At 42.1% G+C, this 10950-nt stretch overlaps 1 protein-coding gene across 1 annotated transcript; it reads left to right on the top strand.

Annotated features, from left to right (window-relative positions):
• The first annotated feature begins 5252 nt into the window (after nucleotides 1-5252).
• On the top strand, nucleotides 5253-10157 carry dusp5 (dual specificity phosphatase 5). The gene is made up of 4 exons (XM_047579329.1): nucleotides 5253-5734; nucleotides 6572-6711; nucleotides 7294-7513; nucleotides 9352-10157. The coding sequence occupies exons 1-4, from the start codon at nucleotides 5371-5373 to the stop codon at nucleotides 9756-9758; spliced, it is 1131 nt and encodes a 376-aa protein (XP_047435285.1). The 5' UTR covers nucleotides 5253-5370; the 3' UTR covers nucleotides 9759-10157.
• The last annotated feature ends 793 nt before the right edge of the window (nucleotides 10158-10950 follow it).

Below are 10950 nucleotides of genomic sequence, written 5' to 3'. Positions count from 1 at the left end.
CCACACACGGCTGCAGAATATGTCTGTCAACAAATAATGTGAAGAAACCTAAAAGGCAGCCACGTTATGTCAAGAACAATAAGTTTGGATTAGTGTTTATCACTGAGACAGACACTCATTAAACCACAAAATAGTACAAACCCTTGCAGCTAGTTTTTGTGAATCTTTGACAAAGTTCATGGAGTATTTCTTAGAGCACATGGAGCTGAGCAACTTGAAAATGGGAAACCCCAAAAATTACACTTCAAAATATCCCCCTGATAGTACTTAAGGAAAATACTGAACACAACAGACATCGACAAATATACACTGACCATAGATCAGGGATTGTTGGGCTAACTTTATTAGTTAAAGTTAACTTTATTGACCAAGTACATCCAGTATGTGCAGCCTTAAAAAACAGTTACTCCTGCTCTTGTTTCAAATGACTTTTTACCAAAGTTTTTCTCAATCACAACATAATGTTGTCATTTTTCACTGTTGTTATTTACAGTAATTCACAAGAAAAGTGTTAGCAGGTGCAAGAGGTATATATGAGTTATATTTTCAAGGTTTTACTACATGGTCACATACAGGTAGCATTTAGTATATGTGCAGTAAATATTTTTAGATTTGGTCATTTTTATTTCTAAACAGTGTAATTGTTATAAAGATACCACCTACACTGTGTAAATGTAGTATCTGAAATAGTGAAGTTTTAAGACAAATAACACATCTTAAGTGTGATTATGTGTCTCTTCATTAACAAAATCTAAGCTTTTAAAATTAACTTTTCTCAGAGAAAAAAATCTGAGCCCAAAGACTTGGGACGAAACTGAAATATCAGCTATTCAACTAAGGAAGCCAGTCTCGGTGCTGTAGCCACTGAAACAAGTGAGGAAAAATACTTAAATCTTCCCCTGTTCCGATCAGAAGGAGCACATCCCCGTGTTGAACTCAACATCAGAAACTGTGCAGATCGGTATTTTAAAGCAGCCTATTTGACATTAGCTGGAATCAAGACTCTAAAATTAAATCTGTTAACATAAACCAAAGTCTGCTATGCTAACCAGGAAAGGAAAATGGTACTCACCCATTAGTTCACAAGATGGGGGTGGATGAGTAATCGCCATTTGAACATGTCTGGACTCACAGTTTTGTTTTCCTTCAAAGTGAAAAAAAAAAAAAAAAATACTGTTTCCTTTCCTTTGAGTTATCAGTATATTTTATCTCAATAAGCAAAAGAGTGGCATCCTGTGTTAACATATTACAGGATACACTGTTTCAGGGTTACACTATTTCATTTTCAACAGTGTACGCATAGAAGGAGTTTTCTTTTATTATTATTATTATTGTTTTGCTCCCCTCCATTTGTACACACAGAGCGTTGGGAGCGTACTTGGAGCACACAGGGAACAGTGTTTCACTCAAGTGCACTACAGCCATGGATGGAGACTGGATCCGGACTAGTGACCCTATGTTCCAGAGTCCACTCTTCTAAACAACCTTTTTTTTTTTAAAGTTTTTTTTATTTATTTATTTATTTTTTATTAAAATGAGTCAACAACAAAATACTTCCAAACTATTTTCTGTCATTCTACTAATCAGTAATTGGGGTTGACTGCTTCAGTTCTGTTCCTTTCATTCATCCTTCATTCTATTGAAATGTAAAACACAGGAGTTTGTTTAGTGTGTGTTTCTGATTGCTGAACTGTGTATTAATATTCTTTTCACCAGGGCTGGGCCTTTGTAAAGGAAGATCACCATTTCCTGTGCTTTCACAGGACCTGTTAAAGCACCTCCAACAGAAGAAACATATTTCCTGGGTGCACTCTCGACCCAGTGACATCACTACACACTTATACAGGAATAAAGCACCGTTACACAGTCACAGTGAACACAGACGAGTCCTTGTTGCCTACCAGCTAACAGGGTTCTGTGCAAGCGAGATTGTGGCTGCCTATAAAAGGCCCTGCCTGCTTACCTAAATGCATTAGCTATACTACAGAGCCACTGATACACTGCAGCAATCCTATTAGAGTGATATGAATGGGTACAGACCATTCGTGTCAGAAGCAGGGTGGCGAGGGAAAAGACCAGAGAGAGGACGGGAAACGGAACGAAAGGTCTGAGTGAGGAGCCAGTGGTGAGCACACATCTTGTTTATCTGGCTCGTCTGGGTCCACTGTTGTTATTTACAGCTGACACTAACAAACCCCATAATGAAATGAGGGCTCGGAAACGGATGGTGGACCTCCCCGCTCATCAGCCATGATGTCACAAGCCCAGATTAGACTGGACCATATGGCACGCTGCCTGCTGTCACCTCTAATCCTCTGCTGCCATCCAGGCATCTCTCCATCCAACCCCAACCCATTCACAGCCCATCTCTCTACCTACCTAGTTCAACCCCATCCATTCCTCTGTCTCTTCTTCCATCCGAACACTTACTCCACATGCTGAGTCCTTTCACCGCTGCTGAATGGCAGCATCATGGGGTCGAGGACCGTCTATTGTTTTAGTTGTTACGATTCTGCTCTTTTTCTGGTGTCTGTCCATCTGTGCATGTTACGTTACGTTTCTGTTCTCCGGCGCCGCTCACTTCCCCTCCCTCTGTCTCTCTTTCCCCGTTTTCATCGTGTTATCATTCTCAAGCATTCGTACAGCAGACACAACGTGATGTAACACCTATTCGCTGGACTCATTTGCCCAGTGGAGCTTTCGCTGCCTCCTCCTTACGCCGGCTGTTTTTTGCACAGATTAAAAGAAAAAGTGATTTTTCAAATATTTTTCAGTCTTTTCTGTCCCGTCGTAAACGGTTCTTTACTACACAAATTGCATACAATAAATGGCGAATGCAAACAAAAGGCAAACTCAGACCCATTCCTGAGCCGTGTGTCAGGATAGGTTTCACGTCATGTGAGGGCAGGCAGTGTGACGTTTAAACCTGTTAATTTATTTGCGGGATTAGGCTTGAGGGATGTGAGGTAAGTTCAGCAGGCTAAACATGGGACTGAGCGGAAATGGGAGGCTGCTCTTGTCAGCTGCTTCGTCTGACCTTTCTCTGAAATTCCCCACATCGCACACTTAACAACAACAGCAAAAAAAAAAAAAAAAAGAAAAAAAATGCACCTTTGGGAATTTACAGTACAATGGATGTGGTAGTTGCTGATTTGTTTATAGTTCAGGAACATGTTTACTTGCTCTGACTGTAAGTGTTTTTACTCTCATTGTGTGGTGAGGCCTTTACTTTAACGTGCATGTGTTTTTAATTTCTGTGCGTGTGCTCTGTATGTGTGAAAGGCTACACACCTCCGATGTTATTTCCTGTTGACATGCAATATCATGTTTAAGCTAAAACATTTGACTGGATTGATTGGCCAGTTGATTAGGAGAGGACTGGTCAATTAGGTGATAATCTGCAACAGCTCAAATAATAACAACATTCATTAGTAGCTGTTAAGCAAACCATCCTCTGATGTAGCCTTTCCCTCGTGTTTCTCTTTTACCTTTGAGAAAACCTTTGAGTCTGGGTAATTTATTAGTACATTTTTCTACATTTATTTATTTTCTTTTGACATGACCCATAGTCTGAAGAAAAATCTCCCTTTTATTGTAACTGGATCCCAGCTCATGGGCGTACCCATCTGCTTGGGGACAGCCAAGCGGAGATGGAAAAAAGATGGAGGTGGGACAGAGCAGTACAGATGGAAGGAGAGGAGGACAACAGAGAATCAGAAGCAGGCAGGTAGATTATATGATATAAACGTGATTAAATGACACATATTATCATCATTCATTATTGATAGTGGATAGAGATTATTAGTTATAAAACAGCTTAGTGGGCACGGTGGGCTCATAAGGTTAGTGTTATAAGGATAAGCAGGAGCAGAAAACAGGTTAATAATAACCAATAATACTAATAACAACAATAATTATGAAAGGCCAGATGGTCCCGTTCTGACTTTGCATGTTCTCCCTGTGTCTGCATAGGTTCCGGCTGTGGCTTCCTCCCACCGTCCAAAGACATCCTCGTTAATTTGATCCTAAATTGAGGTGTGAATTGAGGTGTGAGTGTGAATGGTGCTATGGTGGCTCTTGTGTTGGCCCAGCGATAGACTGGAGACCTGTCCAGGACGTGCTCCGCCTCTCGCCCAACGACACCTGGGACAGGATCCAGCCATTATCCACAACCTGAGGTTTAATTAGACTCACTCAGTATTTCAAATTCACTTAATTAAATCAAAGAAATGTTTGATTCTACACGATCACCTAAAAAAAATACACTGACAACTGCATTTCAACAATTTCAATTTATTTTACATGAACAATATTGTCTGGCACTACAGATTGGACAGATCCGGACTGAACAATTATAAAAAAATAAATAAAATAAAATAAAAAATAAATAAATAATAATAGGTTATGCACGTTTTTACATACATGATTCCAATATTACAGTGGTGGTGGAGACGGCCTGGAGGTGCACTGACCCTGTACCCTGAGGATCATCTTCAGTGAGAACACTCTGAACACCCACTTTGGCAGAAGGCATGCCACTTACACCACAGACACGCTCAAAAGGCCCGTGTCCAATCCCTATGAGTCAGAACTGATTTTGAGGCCCACGCACACTTAAGCAGGTGGTTTTAATGTTGTGGCTGAATCGTGTTTTGAACAGGTGATGACAAATTATGCATAACAGTTTGGGTGGAAGGAACAAGCAGTGAACAGGAGGAAGGTGTCACGATTGGAAAAAGCAAGTAATCGATGGGAGACGATGATTGTTTCACCTCTGCCTTAGTCCTACCTCAATTTGGATTCGGGTAGGCCTAATGTGTGTTTTTGTGTTGCGTGTTCTTTGTCATCCATCGAGCATCATGTGTTTATTTCCTGGCAACGTTGAATGTGGTGGGTGAAAGCCTCCCTTTAAAACACTCTCTTGTTTTAGTAGGATTCACTGTTTAGTCTGTTCCATTAGCTGAATAGTCATTCCTTTAACAGATGAATAAATAAAGGCACTGAACATGAAGTGGGGCCAGAAAATGAAAGGACAGGTGTAGGTGCCGGTAGAGGACGCGCACTGTGAGTAATAGCTGAATCAAACCACCGCAGTAGTAGGGTTTCTATTTACCAGGGGCAGCGGGCGGAGTCAGAGTGGAGTCATAGATGTGGGCGGGTTTTTTTTCTGCGATCGCACCTCACCGGTGTCCATATATGGTTCATGACGTCAGGCGCCGGAGGTCCCATTCACATAAAACAGATCGGCCGGAATCCCCTTGGAGGAAATGTAGGCACAGACGCACACGGGGCTCTTCGGTCGCCCGTTTTCAGGAGTCATCCAGTTAAATTCTTTAGGCAATAATAATAACAATAATAACAAGCGTCAACATGAAAGTCTCCAGCATCGACTGCCGGCATCTGAGGAAGATCATCAGGAAAGAGTGTGGGAGCTGCCTTATTGTGGATTGCCGACCTTATTTCTCGTTCACGAACTCCAACATCAAAGGCTCCGTTAATGTAAATCTCAACTCGGTGGTGGTCCGGAGATCTCGAGGGGGTCCCGTACCTCTTCAGTTTGTCATCCCGGACGAGAGAGCCCTGTTTCGGCTTCGGGAGGGGAGCATATCTGCTGTCGTAGCTCTGGATGACCGGACGTCCCACTGGCAAAAACTGAAAAAGGACAGCGTAGCACAAATAGTAATAAACACCCTTTCCCATCTAGCGAGCGGAGCAAACATCTGCTTCCTGAAAGGTGAGATCTTTTGGAAATTAAACTGTGTTCTTCCATCAAGGTGCTTGGTTGTTGTTTCGGATGTTTTTGGCTTTCAAGGCAAACTGTAAGAGATTCACTCTTGGGTCACAATTTTGTTTGGGTTCGTTGAAACGATAAAAATGTTCTTTTAGTTACTTGTTTATTTCGTTCTTATTTACTTTAATGCGCCCCACATGGTTTTAAATGAGAAGACTGTAAATAGCCACTTACAATCTCCTCGTATTTAATGCTTTCGTTTATTACGGGATGGACATCATTTAGCTTAGGGCGACTTTTTAAAACAACCCTTATACTGTTAAGTTGATATCGTCTTCTCAAAGCCAATTCATATCCTCTTCATGTGTTATCATTATTATTAGTAGTATTAGTATTATTATTGTGGCTGTGCTGAGAGCAGTCGACATATTTCACTTACTTCTAATGTCCTGCTTGCGTCAATGGAGCGGATGAGTCAGTGCGGGAGAAACGCAGGCAAATTGGTGGTGCAATGACTTTCGTTGAAACAACAACAACAACAACAAAAAAATCTATTTAAACCAAATAGGCTAAATAGACCCTACCAGATTGTGTTAATGTATTTGAACACATCCATCTCTGTGTGTCACCCTGCGTCCTCAGGATGTTGGCCTAAACGGATTACGGGTCCTTCAGAGCGCGTTCCTCTAATTAATTACGGGTCTATAATCAGGTTATAAATGCTATAATCCGGTGCTAAGACTGTTTCTCAAAAGCTTCCGTTGTGTGTGTCAATGGGTGGTATTGTACTAAGATTATTTATTAAAGTACGTTTTTTTTTTTTCTGTGTGTTTTTCTCAGGAGGATACGAGAACTTCCACTCTCAATACCCTGAACTTTGCACTGAGGTGAAAACCATTGACCAGAGCGGAACTGAAACCGAGAAAAGAGTCAACGGCCACAGCGAGAGGCTCTCTCACCGCAAACCAGATTACGATCAGGTATGGAAACACCCTTTACAACACAGTGCTTACCACCCATTCTTCCCACACAGTCGCTGCCTGTTTTTATATTTATCCCAGAAGAGAAAGCACACATGCTGACATAAAGGGAAACTCAAAATTGGCATCGACGCATCAAAAACGTTTTCTCAACTTAGCCCACATATGATATTCTGTGACCTTCAGGGCTCCACAGCCTATTTATATTTGGCTCAAAAAGACAGCGGCCAGTGATGCCCAGCTGATATCATAACACCCCATAAAAAGACTCTTTCATATCTGACCTTTCTTCTATCTTGTCCGCCATCCAAATTGAAAACATGTGGCAGATCTTAGCTAGTTAGATCTCAAAGGACCCTCTGTGTCTTTGGTTGATACACCGACACACCGTGTTTTATCACGTAAGGTTTGCATAAAAGCAGGAATCAATTCCTACAGCTCTCTGGATGATCCAAATGAATGTTGGCAGGTCCTTGAATGTTGTGGTTTGGAAGATGAGTGCATTCTTTTGGCTAATTGGCTGGCAGTGTGTTTTGTCTAATTCTTCAACTCATCTGTGTTTTCTCCATGCTCTTTCCTCAGGGTAAACCCGTAGAGATCCTGCCTTTCCTCTACCTCGGTAGTGCCTACCACGCCTCCAGACAGGACTATCTCAACGACCTTCACATCACGGCCTTGCTCAATGTGTCGCGCAGGGACCTGCAGCCGGCCAAGGGTCGCTATGACTACAAGTGGATCCCAGTGGAGGACAGCCACATGGCCGACATCAGCTCCCACTTCCAGGAGGCCATAGAGTTTATTGGTGAGTGTTTTTTTTTTTCTTTTTTTATTTGAGATCCACAGGGTTTGTGTCAGAATTCTTTTTAAAGTGGGTGATTCACATTGGGTTCACGCTCAAAATAGTCCACTCAATAATATAAGCTAGGAAGAGAAATAAATACACTGCCACCAAGATGGAGTGTTTTCCTGGAATGAGATCAACCTATGCGTATTTATATTGCGACGTCACTTCAAAGAGCTTCAAAAATACCACCTATTTTTGGGAGACACCTATACATAGGTGTGGTTATTTTTAAAACGCGCCTTGAAATAAGCTCCCTTTATCGCTGCCTCTCACATGCTGCCATTCACAAAGAGGTATTAGATACCCAGCTGTAATGAGTTTAACTTGATCGTCAGCCTTCAGTCCTCCACCAACACATTGAGCCTGTCTGCTTTCATTCAGGATTTGCTCACTTCCCCCACCCATTTCCGACTTCCCTCCCCCATCCCGTCTTAAAAGAAGCTCCCATGCTGTCATCGCCTCCCCAGGCCAAAATCAAATGCTGCCGGGTGTGGTCAGTCAGTGTGACAACTGGGTGAGCTGTCTGGGCTTAGTAATGGCTGGGTTGCGGAGATTGGAGAATGACTGACACACACGCAGTTGTTTATGACGGTTGGGTGGAGGACACTGACTGATTCACAACAGCAATGGTTTGTTGCTTGCCTGTGGGATTCATTGATGGACCTAGGGCCAGCAGGACGGCAAACGTGTTATTGAGAAAAGGGGGCTGTGTGGGAGAGGTGCTGGATAATAACAGCAGCAGCAGCAAAAGATGCTCTGTGTGCTGGTGGCTATTTATAGTCAGGCATAACCAAGGACAAAGCTCACCCATAACAGCTTGGCTGACCTGTATTGGATGGCTCATATTATTTGTATTGTGCATTGTTTGGGGAGGCAGCCTACATCCAGAGTGTCTTTGAGTAAGCCTTTCTATTGCATAAGGCAGCAAATTGTTCCAGGCACCGATTTAGCCTACATTTAAACAGGGTTTCCAAAATGTATCAACCATGCCAAATGATTAGGCACACAGCGCACGCAAATCCACTGTTGACCTTAAAATCAATCAACAAATCGGAAATGCTTCTGACCTTGTGATTGACGTAAAGCCAGGAAAGAGATAATAAATATTATTGACCTCCTGGTTGAAAACAACCCCTGAAGGCCGTTGTGACGTCTCTGACCAAAGAGCGGTCATTAAAACACCCACTGCTGCGGCCCCTCTCTCATTGCATCCTCATCCCTAGGTGGAAGTTCATGATTCATTCATGTGGTTTATTCAGGCTCACTGCTGTCAGAAATCAGCCGTTGCCCCTGCAGCGTCTCTCAGGAGCAGACAGAAGTGACCCTTTATGTTTTATAGAAAGTAAGGTGTGTGGGTGTCTCCAGGGGCTTTGTGAAACTAAATGTCTGGAGGCAGATCAAATGCGAGACAGACAGAAAAAGAGACACGTAGGCGTTGGCAGTGGTTCTAAGAATTAACGAATCCTTGACACGTGTTGTGAGTGGCATTTGACAGATGAGTGAAGGTAGACTCATGTGTAGGCATTAGGACGTACTGATAAGTGTGTAGCAGTTCTAAATTATTGCACACATCTCTGTGGCACAGTGAACACTGCTGCACCCAGCGCCCCCACAGCAGAGCAGGAGGACAAAATGTCATACGCAGCTGAGCCCCTCGTGAAACAATGAATAGGCAAAACAAGACAAAAAATAAATCCTGACAAGACAACATAACAACCAGTAATTGTCATTTCATTTTGTAGCAAAATTTTACCACAAATTGTTAACAATGATTTGTCCCATTCTTCTCCATACAGATCACGTGAAGCAATCAGGGGGGAAGGTCCTGGTACACTGCGAAGCAGGCATCTCACGCTCGCCTACCATCTGCATGGCCTACATCATGAGGACCCAGCAGCTGCGGCTGGATGCAGCCTTCGACATCATCAAGCAGCGCCGGGCAGTCATCTCACCAAACTTTAGTTTTATGGGTCAGCTGCTGCAGTTTGAGTCAGAGGTCCTGTCCAACGCCCCGGCTCTCGCTGCCACACCTGAACCGGCCACACCTTGCGCCCCAGAGTCGGCCTCCTTTTTTGCCAATGACTTTACCACCACCTTTAACACCAAAAACTTTGAGCCATCCGTGTTCACCCTCCCTACCTCTTGCCTGCAGTCCCCGGTCCATCACCAGTTCAAACTGAGCCCAATAACTGCACTGCCTTAAAATGAACTGTGACTGCTTGTAGACTTACTTGAAAATATATATAAATAAAAAAAAATAAATAAAAAAAATCAATGCTCTCTGTGTGCCTGGTGTTGAAACCAGCCGAGCAGATAGATCGGAGATGAGCAACAGAAGAGTCAAGAGATTAGTTTTCACTTCATTGGACTTCCCATGAAGTCTCTGGACTGTTGCTGGTTTCCTGTCTTCTGAACTGCATCGATGAAACAACACAGCACAGTGATAAACTGCAATATACATGCCTTAGGTTGATATTGTGATTCATTGCCTATTCACAAACACAGTCAGGCATTTGAACTTAATTTATTTGAAAATACGGTCTGTTTTTTTTCAATAATGTGGATATTAATATGTGTTTAATAAATGTTTTCACCACAAAAATGATGTGGTCATGCAATCATTGGACATGTGATATGTGCATAGGAGAGAAATCAAGTGTCTTGTCATGTAATTTACTTCACATTTCTTCCCACAAACGACAAGATAAATCACAAACGACAAGGTAAAATCAATACCACTTTTAAAGTTTTACATTCAGAGCATAAATCCTGCCTGGACAGGCCTGGGTACAGCAGAAGATGCAACAGCGACACCTACAGTGACTTTTAGGTGGTAATCCTAAGTCAGAACATGCCCAAACTACTTTTGCTAGGAAAGTAGTTTTATGTATAAAAGTTAATAACCATTAAAAAAAAAAAAAAAAAAACGAATTATGACATTATACTGGTAAAATAAAACACAGGCAAAGAATTCTGAAGTCTAACGCTGCATAAAAGGCAACTATGTGTTTTCTAAGGATTGTATGAACTGAACTGTTTTGATGCTTATCAATAGACAGCATTTTTATTTATTTATTTTTGGGATTTTTTTTAACTCTGTTTAATTACTTTGTGGGGCCTCTGCTCCCTCTATTGCACAGGTGTCAAACATATGGTCTGGATGCCAAAAGTGGCCCAATAAAGGGTCTAATCTGGACTGTGGCATAAATTTTGAAATTTACATGAAAATTTTCAATGAATATGAATGCCATCCCCAATTTGGCCACTGTTTTCAAAAGAGAAGTAGACAGAACACAACACTGAGACCCAGGACTAAACAGCAGACAGAATGTGCTCAAACTGCATAAATGCCATTTTTTTCTTAAGAAAGTTCATTTTTTTAAGGATAGTTTAGC

The sequence above is a fragment of the Mugil cephalus genome, chromosome 2 (assembly GCF_022458985.1).
Source record: "Mugil cephalus isolate CIBA_MC_2020 chromosome 2, CIBA_Mcephalus_1.1, whole genome shotgun sequence".
Classification (NCBI taxonomy): Eukaryota; Metazoa; Chordata; class Actinopteri; order Mugiliformes; family Mugilidae; genus Mugil; species Mugil cephalus.
The sequence above is the reverse complement of the archived record's forward strand: the minus strand, read 5'-3'. Positions and strand labels throughout refer to the sequence as shown.

What these genes read in the sequence shown, in the direction of transcription:
- dusp5 (XM_047579329.1), top strand. Translation starts at nt 5,371, where the DNA reads ATGAAAGTCTCCAGCATCGACTGCCGGCATCTGAGGAAGATCATCAGG. An exon ending in AAACATCTGCTTCCTGAAAG is followed by an intron (nt 5,735 to 6,571) that starts GTGAGATCTTTT and finishes TGTTTTTCTCAG; the next exon opens with GAGGATACGAGAACTTCCAC. An exon ending in GGAGGCCATAGAGTTTATTG is followed by an intron (nt 7,514 to 9,351) that starts GTGAGTGTTTTT and finishes TTCTCCATACAG; the next exon opens with ATCACGTGAAGCAATCAGGG.